A 20,142-nucleotide genomic window follows, 5' to 3' on the forward strand; every position below is an offset into this window, starting at 1 on the left:
AAAAACACTGACATCACTAAAGTAATGGTGAGATTTAGCACACAGACCTGTGACTGGAGATGATGATGTTTCCACACTAAGGCTGCTTGTCTTGTCCCTCATGGTAGAGGTCACGGATCAAGGAAGTACTGCTGATAAGTTGCCACAATGTGCCCAGTACATTGCCCATATGGCATTCACACCAATCTAACAAACTCTTTGTCCTGGAAAGCATGGACCTCTTGAGTGTTGCTCTATCCTGGGCAAGTGGCAAGCATTCCACAGACTCCTGATTTGGATTTTGCAGATGGTGCTTAGGCCTTAAAGGGCAAGGAGGTGATCCACTGATTACCGAAAGTTATTGGTAAAGCTGATCCAGTTCATATTCTGGTCAATCTTGATCCCAAGATGATGACGGTGAAGAACTGGGCTAAGAGAAAATGACTGGGCTATCAATGTTTTAAAGGATTTATTACATCACCCACGCCACAGATCCCAGACCAGAGAAAGCACTATGATCAAGTGTTTCCTTTCACTTCCTTTTGAATTCTCTCCATTGTTAAAAGGCAGCATTTTTTGTGGAGCTTCCATCAAACAAAATTAAATCAACTGAAATATAAATGCACATGTGGGCAATAGTCTCAGGATCGAAGATTCTCAGACTGGTCAAAATTTTATCAAGTGAATCACCAAATATCTATTAATCCAAATGAACATTTTGTAAAAGCAAAAATGAGAATCTCAGTATGGGAGGCAACTCATAACCTTTGAAAGGTAATGACTGGAGATGCAGGTTGTGAATTAATCTGGTACAGAATGACGCAATACTGATGAAGCAATCATCAAAACTGCTGCCTGAGAATAATTTTGAACTGATCAGCAAAGTATGCTCTTCAAAACCTGGAAATCAGTGAACATCAGATTGCCTCTAAATTTGAAGAAACAGGGAGAAAAGACTACATTCCCTTGATCAGTTCAAAAATTAACATTCTCAGCAGCCAAATATCATAGAAAGTAACATGCAGTGGGTTATTCAACCCATCATGGCTTGCTGAAAAGAAAGGACCCATTTTGCTCCATTTACAAAATAATTACAATGATAGCCATTTGACCAATCACACCACATCCTTCCAGCAACAAGCTACTCAATTTACTAAAGACTCTATTTAAGATAAAAATCAGTCTAGGATTTGTCATTCTATTACAACATGAATATGGACTAAATGGGCCTCCTCTAGTGCTGTAACAACCTAATGGCATACTTTGGTACAACTTTAACATCCCTCGGTTAAATGATTAAATAGACTCATCTTTAGAGTATAGGTTTCTTTCTAAGTGCAACAGTCTCAGGACCCTAATTGAAATGACTAACAACACTGTCCTAAAAGAATTGCTAATGTAATTTCCCAAATCTGTACCAGCATATACTCAGTATATTTCTGAATGTTATCAGTATTAACCATTATTTGGAAAGAGTTCACAATCCAATGATTCTGTGCATGAAAAACATTCCTTTAATTTCTCCCAAGCAATTAAAACAGGAATTTGGTTGATTTAACTTGAACAATAAGCCTGATATTTACAGCTACAACATGAAATGAACTCTTAAAGGTAACAACAATTTAATTATTTGTAATGGCCAATGTCAAATACGTCAAAGCAGTTCTGTACCTTATTTGCATATTGAGTCAGAAAATAAAAGTTTTAATCTCAGGATATATGTTTCAACAGATGTTCATCACAGTCAGATTATTTTATGTTACTTGTTCTTCATTCCAGCAAAGTGATACATTTATTTCTTAAACTCAAAAGATAACTTAACCAAAATGTGATCATCATTTGAACCAAAACACAAATAAACAGTTAATTATTTTGTATTTACTCAAAAATGAAATAAAACATGCGTTCTTATTGTTCCTTTCAATGATTAAAGGGTGACCTAAATACTTAATCACCAATCATAAATCTCTTTACAGAGCGACCACATTTTGTAGACAAACGTGGCAAATGTTCAATTATATTTATAGTTCATAAGGAACTGTGTAAACACATCTTCTATTCTGAAAAATAAATGTATATCTTTTGAATCTGGTGTAATAATGTATATATTATCTCTATTTCCAACTCTGGATCAACCAAAATATAGTTAACCCTGGAGAAAGCATTGAGTTTTGAGATTAAGGCCAACAACTTTTAAAGATTGACATTGTGCCTTGTTAATGTTCATAGCAGAACTACGTTTAACAGGGAACTGAAGTTGTTTGAATTGAAAAGGTAGATCATATGGGATAATTGGTGTCTGAGGGATGAAGGCATTTTCTCCAATGGCATTATCAGTCATTACTGTAGCTTCAATTCCATGTGGTAGTGATTTTTGAACTGATAACCTTGTGCTGTTACATAGTATCAGTGGATCCAAATTCCTGACTAGCATGATTGGAGCTTATTCAATTTGATTTTTTTTTTTGTCCCTTTACAGTATTTCATTTCACATGGTTTATGATGAGGGTATTGTACAAGGAAGCAAAGTTCAAGATTATGTGACGGCACACCAAGTGGTGTTAGAGAGTCTAAAAATTCAACAGGAAAATGTACAGCCTCATCAATGTCTGTCACACTGAAAATAGATTTACATTGTACAGGTTTGTCCATGAAGCTTTGAAAGAAGGTCTTTATTCATGGCCTGCACTGCATCATTTTTTTGGTGCTAAAATTGCTCTTTTGCACAACCATTGGTAATTCACAGTGTGTTGAGCGACATCTGGAAAAACAGCTTGCATCAGATCATGGAGCGATCTAACAATTCAGCCCAAGGTTTTCATTGAAATCACTCCTGTTAAGTCTTCACGTTTAATTTCCCTTTTTCTTAATTTGAGTAAATTCAAAGCAAACTCTCTCACAGATGGATTGCCTGTCAAATGCGCATGCCTACTGGTTTCCAAATGTAATCGTTTAACATTTCCCAAAATACATGATGCTTTAATACAGGCTTTCAATTCATGTGCTTTAGTACCTCGTTGAATTACTGGTGGTGTTTGATGAAAATTTCAAGCTAGCACTCAAATAACACCTCCCATTAATTTGTTATTATGTCTAAGATTTGCAACGTTTGATCTAATGCTTCAATGGCCGCTTTGCAAGCTATTGTATGTTCATTCCAAACAGTAGGCTTACAATCCTTTAGAATTTTTTTCCTTTGCAGTTCCTCATTGGAGTCTTCACATTTGTCAAAGTTAAAGGGAGTTTAAAAGCTGAATGTGCAGCTTTCCCTCCTGTCAAAAGTGTCAAAGCAATGCCTAATGATGCCTTTGAACCTGGGCCAAAAGAAAATTAATAAGGAAAGTTTTTCTCTTTCCACCAGAAGCATCAAAAATAAATTCCTTGGTAATTGTAAACAACCTCTATAATAGTATCTAAGACATTTCTTTGCTATCTCACTAAACTTGGTTCTTTCTCCTGAATATATTCATCTAACTGGTTTAAATCATAGCTGGTCTCCCGCAGAAATTCGGTGCACAGATGTTCAGTTTCTCTTTGTTGTTCAGATAGACCAAAAGTACCTAGGTCATGTCCACCCAAATATTTAGCACCTCAAAGACAGATCTGAAAAAAAACTCAGTGATTTTTAATGGTAAAAATTAAAATTAGGCCCCTCTGGGCTATGGAGGGCCTCCTATAGCGATTTTAAAACTAAAAGTGCAGTGCACATTCTTGTGCCAACCTAACTTAAGTGCAAAATTTCAGATTTCTAGGTTGTTTAGTGACTGAGCTATGCACAGGACTCACAGACATTCTATTATACATCTTTAGATTTCTTTGAACTTGTTCTGAGGGCTATCACTTGTATTAAGCAAAAAAAAACTCACAATTGGACAGTTTTATGTTCCATTAACATAATTTCACCTCTACAGACTTTATTTTACATTAAAATGAAATCCCTGTAAGTGACAAGCAGCATGCTCCCTTTCAAAACTACCTCCACCAATGTAATCTTCGGCTTTGTCATAAGTTTGCTATATCTCGCCTTTTTGAAAGGGTGATTTCACATTAATTATCAATGAGCAGATTTGTCCCTTTACAATATTTCATTTCACGAGGTGTATGATGAGGGTATTGTACAAGGAAGCAAAGCCATGGTGCTATTTGAAATGCAAATTTTCAATTTAATGTGCTACTATCAGAGAGCTAACAAGGATTGAATAACGTATGCAAGAGGCTTGCTGTGGGACATATTTTGGACACGTTGAGGCTATAACAGTGATGGATTGTTAGTGAGGAAAGCACTGGAAGGACAAAACATGGACAAGAGTTTCCCCAGGGAGGGAGTAGTCATACATTAAAAGCTGTTGTACACAAGAGAGTCATGCAGCAGCAAGTTGGCTGTGTGGTCATGAGAAGTGGTGGAGTTGTAGGCTGGGTTTCAACATATGGATAGAAGTTGAGCCCTCATTTGCAGATGCAGGGATAAAATATAGGTAAAGAACAAAAAAGTCTTGTGTGCTTTGTTGAGAGACAATAAGATTATAATACAGGAGAAAGATAAAAATATATGAGCAATACTTCATTAAATGGACCTACCTGATGGGTTGGGAAATGAAAGACAACCTTGTCAAAAAATGAGGAGATTAAGGAGTAGTGCGCATTTGTCAATGTCAGAGATGCTGTGATTTAGAAGAAAAAGGAGGATGAGGTACTCAAAGGTGAAAATTTCACAGGAATATGGGATGGGACAAAGAGGCAATTTGACAAACAAGACTACATTAAGCCAATGCAACTTGGGTGGTCAAATGATGGAAAATGTGAAGCATCAATGAGGTGAAAAGATTTGTAACAAGCCACCCATGTGTATCGGTTAGTGCTAGGATGCTGTTGAAGATAGATGTCCGAAACATTATTTGCAATAGAGTTCTCATTTCAGAGGAACTGTAGAATGAAGATGAGAAGGAAGTTATAGAGTTTAATCAGTAAGGAATAGGAATTTTCCAGGATGGGTCTATAGCTCAAGGAGAAATTTTTCCAGATGCCTATTATAAAGGTTGTCGAAGAAGGTACAGAGGCAAACAACTGGCCTTAACAGGAGGAGATGAAGCTGAGAAGAGTGGAAGAAGAGGAGCTTAGCAGAGAAAGAGTGACAAATAAGAGGGAAAGTAACTGAAATCTTGGTACTGTACAAAAGAAAGAAGAAAAGGTTGCATGGTTGGAAGGGGAATAAAGAGCCCGATATAACCAGGAACAAAATGGAAAGAGTGACAGCAAAGCTGCACAAGTGAGATAATACTGCAAAAATTAAAAAAAAATTTAGCCTTTTAAATTTATCTTTATTTCATCTTGGACTTTAAATGCATTTTACTAAGTGATTGCTGACAGGTTAAATTAACATTTAACTGAAATATTTTACACAAGAATAATGAGCAATGCCTACCAGCTGTTTCTGACAAGTTTTATAGGCAGGAACTGTCATCGTCATTTATAGAATTCATGCTAAAGCTCTACAGTCACATACAGATTAAAACATTAGAAAGAACAGCATTGTGAGCTTTTAGTAAATTGCGCAAAGTGTTTTTGTTCCAAATAAAAGTAGTCAGCAAATTTGATACTGAATTATTCAAAAGTTCCACCTTCTAAATCATTGCAAAATTCACAAGAGAAGTTGTGCGATATTTTGGAAACTGGAACAGAACCAAACTGCTCAAACAATTACAAGATTTTATAAGTTTATCTTACAAGAACTTTCAAAAATGTTAAAGCAGTAGAAAAATAATTGTAAAATGCATAAGCAATGATCAAATGTTAGCATTTAAAATCTATGTTCCAGATTAAAAACAATTCCTATGGGGATATTGGGAAGGACTACAAGCATAGTTCTCAAAATAATACTTACTACAAAGTGATAACATAAAACGATATAAATTTCATTGATGTTTTCAGAACTGTAAAATATTTATATAAATGCACTCATGTAAGTGCACATACTCTCGAATAAATACATCTGAGAAATAGCTTACTTCCTTTCTATTCCACCTGTTAGACTTCTTTCATTTTTGAAAAGAACATCAAACAACATTCATACATTGTGTTTATCATTCAACTAATGAAGACATTTTGTAAGAAGAATACTTTAGGGTAATGAAGTCTAAACTCAATTACCATACAAGTCATTCACTGTTAACTTGCAAAGTTCTTCATTCTCATTTAATTTGCCCTATATTCATATTCAGTATAAATTATTGTGAAGGATGTAGAAAATATATTCCTACAGTGACTCTAATTTATTACTTCACAACTCAACTGAATGCCAAAGTAATACGAGCACAACAATACAAGATCCGTCATGTTCATAAACACATATTCAATATAAGGAGCAGCTGTAAATAAACCTATGTTACATAATACTGAATATTTACATATCAATATGCAGAGTTGCTGCATTTTAAAGCAAGACAACAAATTAAATAGAGAAATTACTAATCAGAATACAAGGGATTTGGCTGAAAAAGTCTATTAGACCTGAAGAAATAATCACAAAGAATCAAAACCAAATAGGCTAGGGAATGCAAGGAGAAATTAATCATCATGGAAGAATGACATTCAATGTTACACAGAAAATAAAATAAATCATTATTGAATGTTGTTAATTGTCCTCAAAGATTATGGCACACATTAAATGCAGTAAAGTGATTGGCAATGAATGCAGTACAGAGCTTATCTTCCTCTGGCCTTTCTTTTAGGGGGCAAACTTTCACCAGTCTCTGGAGTTATTCAGAACCAGATCACAATCCCAAATGTGGGGATCAAATTACAAGAGATTATGAGCAGTCTGCAATGTCAGAAGATCATCAGGGCAGTTTCTTAAATTTCCTCTGCCTGTAGCCATGTTACCGCTCATTTCCCGCAGAATAACCGCAGTGACATGGCTGGCAGGATGTTGGGAGCTGTGCAGCTGTTAAAGGCTAGTGCAATTAAGAGTTTCAATGGTTGATTGGATTGAGTTCAATTCAGCCCAATTTCACCTGCTCAATCTACAGTGACCATCAATCAATTATGCTGAGCATAATGAATTAACTCCAATAATACATCGAAGTAAAGTTAATAGACTATCTATTTTGGTGCACTGCATATAAATTTAACCAATGGCAAAACCTCAACTATTTTCTAGCTTTTTCTTCCATTCCAACACGCAGATGTCAAGCTATTGTGAAACCAGTTGGGGCATTGTCAGTTAACTTAAGAGCAAATATCAGCATACAATCCCTTTAGTTGTTTATACTGTCTACAGATAATAGGCAGGAGATATCAATTACTTTAGGAGGGGCAGGGATAGAAGGAAAAGGATCATAATGGAGAATGTGACCATTTAGAAATTAAGTGGCCAAGGAAATCTAAGGTTCAATATGAAGTCAATGCTTCTAAATGCATCAATGTTTAAATACTGACTGCAGGCCCACTGCCAATATGTCAAAAATATTTCAAAATTCTCTCAAATTTAAATAGCACACCAACATATATTTCATGGATGAAATATAAATTTGCAACACTGAATAATCTTCATACCTTGTCTGCTAATGCCTTCAACGACTCAAGAAATCTTGACCAAAAGTCCTTGAAGAGAGGACGATCAATTTTCTTGAGGCTGTCTTTAGTACTTGCATCCACACTGACATAAAGCTGAGTAACTGGCTCAAGATTTCTGAATGAAGAAAAAAAATTGGAGCACATTATTCTGCTAATGGTGCTTTTCTTTAAACAAAATTTTATCTAACGTGATCAAATTCCTGAAATTAGTTGTAAAGTCCATCTGATAAAGGATTTTTTTAAATCACTTTTCTTTCCCTCTCTTGCTTTCAAAGTGATCAAGGAAAAAGATTCTCAAGATTACATTGCCAACAATTGTGGACAAACCAAAATACAAGATGGAGATCTGCAATTCCTCGCAATTCAAAAACAAACATGGTGCCAAGTTAATAACATAAGGTTATTGATGTCTCCTAAATTAGAAAACTGTGCATGTGACTTGGATTCCACTGCTCTGTGTGCTCTAATTACCAGCTGCCGTGGTTTTTGCAACTTTGGAAATATCTATGTAATTATTTTAAGATGTTGATTTACCATATGCATAATTACACATGAATGTTTGTGGCTAGACCAATCAAATCACTCAAAATGCTTTTTATTAAAATCTTTTGTCCAGGTGAAACCTCTAACCTCCAAATAAGATTTCAATCAGAAAGTTACTGCAGAGGAGTGATGAAAAAACTACCCTCAGCAATAAGGCAGCATTTATCTGAGTATACCAAGGGGCTGTAACGAAACTGAGGATAATGTGAATCAAGGCCAAAACTCTCGAGCAGTAGAATCATATTTGACACACCTGAGCTAGTTTGTCTTGTCAGAAACTAATTGCATCTCTACCTGAATCCTTCAGGGAAATACACTTAAACCAACTATTTATAGCTGCTTCACAAATGTCCAATCCTATCACTGAGTTAAGAATGGGAGACTACACAGATGATTCAAGTGTCATACCTCCTACAAAATAATCTAATTCCTAAAATTCTCACAGGAACTGTGCAGCATCTAGGCTTGGGCTAGCAAACAGTAATTAAAAAGTAAGTAATATTCATCTTGCACAAGTCTTATGACCATCTTGAACAAAAAATTTAATTGGACCAGCCAAATGATGATGATCATAAATAGTGTTTCCTGCTCCATTCTATTCAGGAACAATAGACTAAAAGAGCTTCCCTTTTGATTTAGGGAAAGAAACTACAGAGGTCTTTACTATCAAATTTATAGCCATCTCCAAAGTTGGTTGACTGTCTAAGTTTATTTTAGAAGGGTCCTTACAAACTTCAAGCATTATGTGACTTGGACAACAATGGGACATGCTGAGACAAATAAAAAGCAATTTATATTTAACCTTGAAAAAGTGAAGATAAAATCCATATCTAATGAGATTTTAATCCATTAAAAAGATACATTTCCTCTTAACCAATTCCTTCTATATACAATTCCCCTATGCATAAAATGCAAATTTCAAATGAAAAATCATATCAGTAATTGTAATTAATATGGCATGCAGTGAAAATGCGTCTTCTTTCTGTACGTTGATTGGTAAAGTCTCAGCCTGTATTCAAAACAGAACACTTATGAATATATTTGCTATCTTTAACATTCCTGGTTAATTTTCATTCATTTTAACAAAATAACACCTCACTTGTTTTTATTAACATTGGCACCACAAATTGATAGAACAATGAGATAATGATTCTAGAAATTGAAAACATTTTTGCTCAAGATCATTTTTATGACAAAATCAGAATCAGATTTACTATCAGTGACTTAAACGATGTGAAATTTACAGCACAAGTGGTTCATCCACACTAAAAGAAAAATAGGGTGTAAAAGTATGAATACTTTAACCGAATATCCAGTTGAATTAAAAAGAGGATGCACCCATTATGTCCACAGCTAAATTAGGTCAATGCTTTAATTTTCTTTGTAACTACCACCATTTTTTCCTGTAGGTAGTGTTAGGTCGGTTAGATCTTGGTTAATTAATTGAAAAACAAACAAATTTTATTAGATAAACACATAGCAGGAAGTATATTTCTTTTTCATTGGACAGTGTTTCAAAATCAATTAAAATCCAGAGTAAACAACAAACCCTATCCTAAAAAGCTGTTATGAAAATAAAAGCACAATTTCCTTTTAAGTTAATTTTCTGGTATGTATCAAAACTTCATCCATTAGAGGCTACTAAGTTCATCCTCACCTGATTTCCTCAGGGAACTGGGCATTTGTAACAAGAAAACTGGAAATATTTTGATGGTGCAACAACTTTATAAACTGGTTGATTTTTGGGTACATGATTGGCTCTCCTACTAATGACAAAGCACAGTGTTTCACCACCATGCCTTCTGCAAAACGGTCAGCTTTTACTCCAGGTACACCTGCAAGAACAACAGATACTTGAGTAAAACCTTAGCTAAGTGGTATGTTTCGTGTACTGGACCAGAATTTATTCACCCAAGATAACATTCAACTATAAAAACAAACTGAAAGACATCAATACCACTAACTACAAACATAAAACATAATCAACTGCATTTTAAACATACAGCTGATATCAAAAAAATTTTGTACTCAGTAAAACAAGTAACCTGGATATACATTATTGTTTTAATTAGAGAGCATAATTTTTTTCTCCTGGTTATTAATGTGCTAAAATTAGTTAATTCATCCACTCATATTCCAATATTTAGGCAAAATGGCTCTTCACAGTTGCAGAAGGTGTCAAAACTGAGGAAAATTTGTTCCATTGATCAAACAACATTGTAGCTTGGGTAAAGATAATGAATCAAATAGTTTGCAAGGGAAGATGCTTAGAAGCTATCTTGACATGTTACTCTACAAAAGCAGTCATAGCTTTCAAATATGATGTACTTCAAATGACATTTACTCAAATTAGGTCCTGAATGGTTTAATTCCTTCAAAGTGGATATTTTTTAATAACAGATTACAGAACTTAATCTGACTTGGATCAAACTCAATTAATAAAACACTAAGCCCGGTGGCAAAGAACACAAACTTCAGGATGTTATCTGGATTTTTCTCTCTATTTTGACCAGGTCTAATTCATCTTCAAGTGCAGTAGAAGCACCATCAAGGACAGCACAAGAAATCAACATATTGTTACTTGTTGGTTACTGAAACTCCTAGTACAAAATACAGTTTTAAGTAAAAAGATAAAAATGAAAATGTGTGTATTTTAAAACATTGTGGCTAATTTATTAACCAGATTTTTTTTATTCCTTTAAAGTTAACATTATATGTTTATCCTTGAAGGCCTCAAAGCAAACAAAAAAATCTTGGTCATGATATTTTTGCCCAGAGCCATTATTTTAGCTGAATACAGAATGTGCACTGAACATATTCAGTGCATACATTTATTAGGATGCATCAATACATTTTGTAATTGACATCCTGCAATTCCTTTTAGATTTATCAATTTTGTTTGATATTTTGAGAGCTAGAAGATAAATTCTAGAAGAGATTAAGTGTAAAGATTGTTTGTTCTTTTTAAGTTACAGAGCTATCATTTGTGTGTGTGTGTGTGTGTGTGTGTGTGTGTGTGTGTGTGTGTGTGTGTGTGTGTGTGTGTGTGTGTGTGCGTACACATGCATGAAGTGTGAAAGTTGAAGCAAAACAAAACAGTAAGAGGGTAGAGGAAGAGATAGGAAATGGGGTGAGGGAAATGATGAGGAGAGTACAGAGGGACAGAAGTGGGAATTGGAAGAGAATGTACAGGGAAACAGCAGGGAAGAAAAACAACCTCTGGAACACCCACTACCAGCATGAGCAACACTAATTTATTACAACCCTTTATTCATACCCATCTGTCTCCCTCCCAACTTCATCATTTTATGCCAGGAGGTCTAATCTGCAAAACCAATTTCTCAGCTGGCATTTTTTAAAGGTTCCTGGAAACTGCACCCATCACACCCTACCTGTAATAATCATTCTCTCAACAAGTTACATCAGGTCACAGAGCCTGACTCACAGCCTGATTTATTTCCAGATCTAATTGTGGCAGCTGGTAATTTTTCATGTACTGAGAAGGCAGTAGCTTGCCTTATTTTTTTAGTCCTGTCTTTGATCAAAAGTGTGTCTTTAGCTACCAGCTCCAATATCCTCACTACCTGCCACCCATCTGCATTGGGTTTCTTCTTGCTTCCTTAGCCCCTTAAATGGTTTCTTTATTGGAATATTTAAAGATTTAATTTTTGATTCATGCATAAATCGTTGCATTTTTGATGAAGGTGAAAATAAGGAAGCAATGTATTAATTAATTAACTTTGTCCAACCTCTACCTATCATGATAATTTTACCTTCCTCCTTTCTGATTATCTGAGAGAAAGTGGACAATATTGAGACTTGAGATTTGGGAATCATTGAAGATGGCCTAGAAGCACAGGATGAAAATGTCAGTGTGGAGTCAGTAAGTTGTCTACTAACGGACAAGATATGCAAGAAATGGGAAGTAATGTCTGCTCACCATTTTGGAGTTAGAAGTGATGGCAGAGTATTGTTGAATACTGTGGTTTGGTCACACCACTACAGGCTCTCAGAGTTTAGCAGGACAGATATGATCCTGAAATTTTCCAAAGGTGCAGCAGGAGTTTTGGTTTTGACTGCACTGAGGGGAAGAGATCGCACTAGAAATAAGCTTTTGATTCTAAAATTAATAACCGAAGTGGATTGCAGAAATGGGGAATAGCCCATGGGGACTTTTGCTGTCTAGAAACCACAAGTCAGACAGTAATAGAGTGCAGTTAAAGGATCTCTACTACAGGAGTTGGTCATAGGCAGTATTAGGTAAGGGGAATAGCCATTCACACAACTGTGGAGAAACCGACAAAGTCTAACACTATAAGAGTATGTAGCAGAGAGAGACCATTTAGCCTGTAGCTGCTCCTTTGTAAACTTCCTTCACTCCCCTGCTCATTCTCCACAGCTCAGTAATCTTAATTCCCTTTCAAGTATTTAGTCAATTCTTTTCTGAATGTTACTATTGAATCTGCTTCCACAATTTTTGTCAAGTGGTGCAGTTCACATGGTTTGGGGTTACTGTGGTTACATGAGCAGTGAAAATTGCTGGGGGCAGAAGTGGGCTCTGGATAGCAAACCTGGTTAAGATGGCACTGACAGGATAAAAAAAGGCACCTAATAACATTCAGAAAACATACAATGCATAGGCAAAATAAGGGTATATTTATAATAAGCAGCTTTAGACAAACATTGAACCTTAGGCTACAGACTTAACAGAATACCTCTAAGAAAATGTTTGCCTAAACATTAACAGCACTATGCAGAAACAATAATGATACAAATTTCATTCAAAATTATTCAGATTTTTAAGAATTGTTTTCTTATAGCATAAGATTTAACAAAGAAATCAAAGAAGATATTTAAACAAATGGTATAGTTTTTGAAGTGATTGGATTTGTTGGATTAGCTTGTTTTAATGATTGATTTTTCTTGCAGCTCATCTTTGACTCATTGTTTGCATTCTCATTTATGGCCTCTTCATCAATTGATTTACATCCTCCAAGTGCTTTTCATTTATTCATTACTCAACTACTTCATTCTCATTTGTCGGTCCTTTATTATCCAATTTCACATTTGTAATGTGTGACACACCATGCATCAGCCCGAAAACATGCACTGTTGGTGGCCCCGTGTTTTTGTGTTTACACAGATACAGTATATAACTCGGCTGACATTTGAATGACAAATGATACGTTTAATGACTATACAAATAGTAGTATTAGAAAATAAGTACAATCAGAGTAAATAACTCCTTCCTGAATTTTATATTTACCTCTGTAATGGATACTATCACATTTCAAATTAGCCCTATGATTCATTAACACTTTATGCATACACACATAAGGTTAGTTGCATTTCATGATTAATACTTAAAAGCATAACCTTATCAATAAATCCATCCAATTCTCCTCAACTACTGTATATTGAGACTAACATTTATTTACTTTCCCAGTTGTAGCCACAGAATGTGCAGCACCTTGAATAAAGAAATTCCAGGTCTATAGTGAATTTGTTAAACACTATAGCCTTCTACTATTACAATACTTCCATCATATTGCTGATATTTAAGAGTACACTGATGGAGTGGTAATGGATGGATTGAAAGTGTCCCGATATCTGCGTATAGGACATACAAGGCCATTTTATACATTGTTAGGTAAATGCCAGTGTTGCAGTTGAGTTGGAACAGCTTGTCAAGAGGCATGGCTAATTCATGAGGACAATTCTTTAGCACTGTGGTCAAGATGGTGTTCTGCTCGCATCCTTTTCTATATCCAGCACCCAGTGATTTCCTAGTACCATATGGAGAGAGCTGGCTCAAGCCTGCCCGTGGTGCAGCTAGTACAACTACTAGAGAAAGCTGTAGGAGAGAATCTCCAGAGGAAGTGATTGAGGCAGATACAGCAGTATTATTTAAGAAGCACTTGGATAGGTACATGGAGGGGCGGTGCTTGGAGGGATATGGGCCTAACACAGGAAATTGGGACTAGCTGGGTGGGCACCGTGGTCTCACAACGTGGAATCATTGGGTCGAAGGGCCTGTATCCATGCTGCATTGCTCTATGACTCTATCGGTCAACTATGCTGGCAAGCCATGTTATTTGCATGCCTGACACCCTACTCCTGAAACAGACGCTGTATTCCGAGCTGTCACAGGAAGAAATTACCAGGCAGACAGATAAAAAGATTCAAGGATATACTCAAAGCCTCCTTGAAAGACAGCAACATCCCCATTCACCCCAGGAAACCTCTGACCCATGACTGCTCACAGTGGAGAAGGAGCATTTGGAATGGCACTAAGGACCCTCATCGGCAGCATACAGAAGTCCTGTGGTCGTGGCAGAAGGAACACACCACGTCACAAACTAGCCACCCGCCCACCCCTTAAGACACCTCCTGCCCCATCTCTGGAAAAGTCTGCAGTTCCTACTCATCAGCCACCTCAGAAGACAAAAAGGCAGAAGGGAAGCAAGTCATCCTGAATCCTGAGGCATTGCCAAAGAAGTAAATGTTCTTACTCTAAACAAATGGTGTAATTGAAGAAAATAGGTTCTTTTTCTCCAAGTTCTTCTGGAATTCCTGATCAGAGGCTTCAGCAATCAGCTGCTTTAAACATACGCAAGTCCCAGGCATCTGCGCATGCACTTTCTGGGAGTTCTTCAGTTCTAAAAATGCCTGACATAATGAGTTTTTCCAGTGTTTTCTGTTTTTATTTCAGATTTCCGACATCTGCAGCTTTTTAGTTTTCATTTACAGCTCAATGGCAGTTTGGACTGGACAATAAATCCTGTCATTTCTGGTGACATGTGAATCCCACAACAGAATTAAAACAAACTTGGATATTTATTTTATTCCTCCATTGACAATGACCTGCAAATTCCACTTTGGCATTTAGAACCATCTTCACCACATGGAATACAAAAATCTATAATTTTTTTTACATTTTCACTTTTTTTTTTTCACAAATTTTTACACTTACTGGACAACAATTGCTCCTCTTGCCAACACCACCTACATCCCAAGAATGAATATATTTTAAAAAACGCTAAGGGAAGGAAATTAAAACAGAAAATGCAGGAGATATTCATTATAGTCAGAATTGTTATTTGACAAAGGAAGGAAGCTGAATTAATAGAAAGTGTAGAGCACAGATTTGCTAAAGTGAAGCTTAGTATTAGGAAATACAAATATCTTGAAAACTGGTGTTATGTTCTGCAGAAGAGATGAGGTTAAGGAGTGATTTCAGAGATGCTTAAAATTAAGAAAGATTGGGAAGGAGAAGTTAATACAAGGCTAGTTATACTGAATGAGATTTTGGTCCAACAGCTATAAATCTTTAATTTATACAGTGCCTTTCCCATCCCTATTATGATATCTCAAGGCACTTTATCACTAATAAAGCACTTTTGAAGTGTAGTCATTGTTTGTGTGTAGGAGAAACCACTTTAAAACAAAAATGGGGATTCTGAGATTGTGAAATGGATTGTCAGACTGTTACTTCTTAATATGGAATTTTAAATACTTAAGAATAGACGAGAAAGCTAGTTGAAGGAGTGGTGCATGGAAATAAATGGGTGTTTAGAATTAGGATCACTGCTCCTGTTCCTCCATAGACTGGCTGGGCTGAACTCTGATACAATTTAAGACAAAGGATGGAAATAAGGCAAAAGCTGAACTGCCCCTGTTCCTTGGCCATCCTCATTTGCTAACCTATCCCACTTATCATTAAATGTGTGGAACAACATATTTACCCTATAATTTCTAAGATTCCTGTTACTGTTTGACAACTATTTACCTTTAAACTGTTTGATCAGGTTCTGATGGTTCTCAATTGCTTCTTTTAGTATCATATCAGCTTCATCCATTTTCCATCGCCATTCAGTTCCAACAGGGTTGGTATGATGCCTGATAAAACAAATGTGCACAATGCCAGTCAGCTATAATATTTTTAACCAGGGAGGATTCTTTATAGTCTAGTCTATGTTAATGATACATGGATCCATGCACTGTAAAGCAACCCTGAATAAATATGCGACATGTTTCTGAAATGCATGTTATTTTTCCCAACAGTTGGATTTAACATCGACTCTATCCCAGCAAGGCTCAGGTCATACGTCAACAAATGATTTAGTTAACAAAAAAATATGCCACAGTTACAATAGTTCACAGTCTTTGTAACCTTATTTCTCCACAATTAATCAAAAGACAAGAGTTGCTTCCCTTCAGCTGCCTTTCTACATAACCTGATTTCTGAAAACATTTCTCACACTTTCTCTCAGATTGCAAATGTGTCCATCAAAGGACCACCTCCAGCAATTGGCCCTGCCCTTCTCATAAATCTCAGACAAGTTGCTTTCAGCTACATCAGGAGCTTTCTCCGACACGTTTTATGATGCCACACATGAAAAGTAAAATGTGTGGATAGGGTTTTTCAATTGCATATATAGGCTGCCATTTTGCAATATTTACATGAAGAAACTGTTTGACAAGCTTGGAACATCCACAGTTCTGAACCTTCAAAAAATTAAAAGTTAACCAATTCTTTTCATTGATTAGCCTTTCTCCTAACCAAAATTAGAAGTCCTGTTTATGTTGATTTCAGCATCCCTTACTGCAAAATAAGCTACAAACTAAATTTACCATATCTAGTCAAAATAAAACAATTCATAAACTATCTTGAAAATAGGATTTTCACTAATTTAACATCTTGTTTCACTTCCTAAAAGTATAAGAACATCAACAACATAAGTACTAGAAGCAGAAAGAGGTCACCTCTCGAAGATTAAGAATTGTAAAGGTTTATGATTCTCTCAATCAGGATATAGACACGGGCAGCCTTGAGTGTGCCAGCCCCACCCATTTTGAACTCAAGCCCACCCAATCAGAGTTGACCTGGGCAGCACTGAGAGGCAAAAGTGGATCAATACAGGGCTTAGCCACTTGATAGTTAGTAGGCTCATGAGAAAACAGTAGAACGTGTCTAGGGTTGTCATCTAGCTTGGACAGAGCAGGATATCAATTTTTATTTACAGCTAAGAGGTTGAGGGGTCAGGGCTGAGAATCCCCAGACCAGCCCCAACTCTGTAAAAGGAGCAGTTGGTACTGTCACCACAGTTAGAAGTGCTTAGTGAGCAGGAGATTTGGAGGCTGTGGCTGAAGTCCAAAGGTAGGACAAATCCTCAAGGACTACTTCATGCTAACCCAGACCAGGGACCAGAGGCCATGTCAGATTATGGCTAATCTCTAGGCTACTGCCTCAAAATCTCCTGGGCTCCAGAGTCCAGATCCATATCCATCTCTAGGCCAAAAGCTATCGTACTTGTGGGCACATCTGTTGCGGTAACAATACTATATTGGTGGATACAGGTTTGTCACAGTACAATACTGGGGTGTCTACGCATCCATCGTCCCTTCCTCAAGCAGAAGGGAAGCAAGTGCTCAAAGGTCACTAAAGCTGCTGCTTGATTGTATTCTTTTGCCCCCTCTTGCATATTGTGGTAGGGAAGATTTAGACGCTTGGGATGGGAACATTGCCACTTGTTTTCTCTAACTTGTAAATGCAGTACATGGTAACAGGTCTTTAAAAAGTGAGCTAACAGTTGGATCTGAAGAAGCAGATGTGATCACAGCCTGAAGGGAGAAGGAAGGGGAATGGAATAGGGGAGAAGGAAAGAACTCCAAGCTATCAGATCAAACTGATTTCTTTTTATATGTGCCATTAGCTCTTCAAATGAATGCTTTGTCCATTCAAATGCAATGTCTTTAATATGAAATTTTAATCATAGTTCCTTGATTTCACTTTATTTATGGACGGACACACTACTAAGCTCTTGTCATTCTGCTTATTAGCTCTATAGTCCTGATTCCCTTTAAGTCCATACCTCTTCCATTCCCAATCACCAGCTTATTTACTTTGCAGCCCTATCCACATCTCAATGTTTTGCATGCTATGAAGTACTTTGAAGAACACTCGGCAAACATGATCACTGTACTACAGGATTAGAAAAAAAATCACAATATCACTTTGACTAACTTAGCTTCAAAAAAAATTCCAATTCACAAATTCATCCTGGGCAAAAATCAATCTTGATGCACTGACTCGACCTGAAACATCGACCATCTCTTTGCCTCCACAGATGCTGTTTGACCCACTGAGTTCCTCCAGCAGTTTGGTTTTTTTGCTCCAGATTCCAGCATTTGCAGTGTCTTGTGTTTTCACAGATTTATCTCTCCATTAGAACTATAACTGTTTTTACAAAGAGTGTAACTGTATAACCACTGGCACTACTCGATAAGATTTAAAGGTAAGCATCATCACACAAATATAATGCAACACAATAGCATGCAATATAAACTTTCTCCAGTTTTTGTGATATTGTTTTTGGAGCTGGATATTTTGGGCTGGTTAGCTTTCCCTAAAACTCTCCCCCAACACCATTAAACACATCTAGACCTCATTCTCTCAAATTCTAGCCATTTACTATCACTGTAGTTTATAATGTTATTCATCATTTTAAAAACATTAATATTTGCCCAAAATTTCTCCTTCATTGTCTTTAAAAGTGAACAGATGTTACAACTACTTAAGTCTGAAGCTAAATTGGGGATAAGCTAATTAAGATTTTGAATTTTGAAAACAGTTTCAAAGAAAATTTCTTTTTAATCCAATTACGAGCTTAATGCTAAATGGCTTGATACTAAATGGCTAAAATTCTCCAATGAACAACTTCAAGATTTTTAAACAAGTTAGCCTCTGAATACAGAGGAAATAAAGGCAATCAATTAAAATGTGCTGTATCTATATGATCTAATTCTTTATTCCTAAAATGTCACTGGTTTTACTCATTTCCAGTTTTGTCATGCCTGTAACAAGAATATAAGAGAGAGAAGCTGAAGTGTGCCAAACAGCCCTTTAAGCTGCTCCATTATTTATCAAGCTGATATTCCAACACAGCTCCATTTTCCACCACAGTTCCCATATCCCTCGCCACTACAACAGTTAGGATAGAGAATTCCAAAGGTCCAGCACTCTCTAAATGAAGAAATTTCTTCTCACCTCAGTCCCAAACAGCTAACTCTTTATTCTGAAACTGTCCCTTCTTGTCCAAGACTCTTCAGTTAAGGAGAACACCCTCCCTATACCTAGTCTGTCAACCATTTAAGCATTTTGTGAGTTCTGATGAGATTTCCTCTCATCCTTCTTAATCCATAAAGAATACAGCCATGTCTCTTTAACGCTCTTCAAACAGCAAACCTGGCATCATATTATTCTAATGAATTTTGTTGCACTCCCTCTATGGCAAGTACAAGGTGCTATACAATTGCAATAAGATTTCCTTATTCCTGTAATCAAACCCTCTTATAATAAAGGTTAACAAAGCACTTGCCTTGCTAATTGCTTGCTTCACCTAGCGACTTGTACATGAGCACACTTTGAGCATCAACTCTACCCTGTCTCTCACCATTTAATACATACTCTGTTTTTCAATTATGTGTATCACAATGGATCAGTATGCATTTTTCTATTTTTTATTCCACCCATTATGTTCTCACCCACTCTCTCTGCTTGTCCATATTCCCTTAAAGTCATTTTACATCCTCCTCCATACTCACAATCCCACCTAATTTTGTATCATCAGAAAGCTTGGAAACTATGAAATTTCACCCCCCTCAGCTGTCTACAAAGAACAGCAAAAATTGCCTCATAGCTCTAAGAAAGATGCCAATGTCGACTCAGAGTAAAGACCGATGGAGCATGAAACCGTATAGCTGAAAGGCCTCTGCAACATGAGCGCAGCATTTACAGTTGGCAGGACTTAACCTTTAACCAAATCATGCTCAGCTTTCAGGACCTTGTCATTGCATGCAAATCAATTATTTAACAATCCCACAAAATGATCTTCATTATGACATTAACGCAAGAACCGAATTCTCATCATACTCGGGGACTCAGCAAAGAACACACCATCATCACTGTACTGGGAGAACAGACTTCCTAGTAAATTAGGCACATTAGCGTGGTCTGTCTGCAACACAATTTTGCATTTAACCCAC

At 36.5% G+C, this 20,142-nt stretch overlaps 1 protein-coding gene across 3 annotated transcripts in view; it reads right to left on the reverse strand.

The window, feature by feature from the left end:
* Nucleotides 1–20,142, reverse strand: part of tyw1 (tRNA-yW synthesizing protein 1 homolog (S. cerevisiae)) — a 115,366-nt gene that overhangs the window by 46,034 nt on the left and 49,190 nt on the right. For all 3 annotated transcript variants that reach the window (XM_052035845.1, XM_052035847.1, XM_052035848.1), the window contains 3 exons: nucleotides 15,884–15,993; nucleotides 9,752–9,929; nucleotides 7,531–7,666 (listed from right to left, as the gene is read on the reverse strand). In XM_052035845.1, the coding sequence (XP_051891805.1) occupies nucleotides 7,531–7,666; nucleotides 9,752–9,929; nucleotides 15,884–15,993 (424 nt within the window). The remainder of the gene's footprint in view (nucleotides 1–7,530; nucleotides 7,667–9,751; nucleotides 9,930–15,883; nucleotides 15,994–20,142) is intronic.

The sequence above is a fragment of the Pristis pectinata genome, chromosome 21 (genome assembly GCF_009764475.1).
Source record: "Pristis pectinata isolate sPriPec2 chromosome 21, sPriPec2.1.pri, whole genome shotgun sequence".
Lineage (NCBI taxonomy): Eukaryota > Metazoa > Chordata > Chondrichthyes > Rhinopristiformes > Pristidae > Pristis > Pristis pectinata.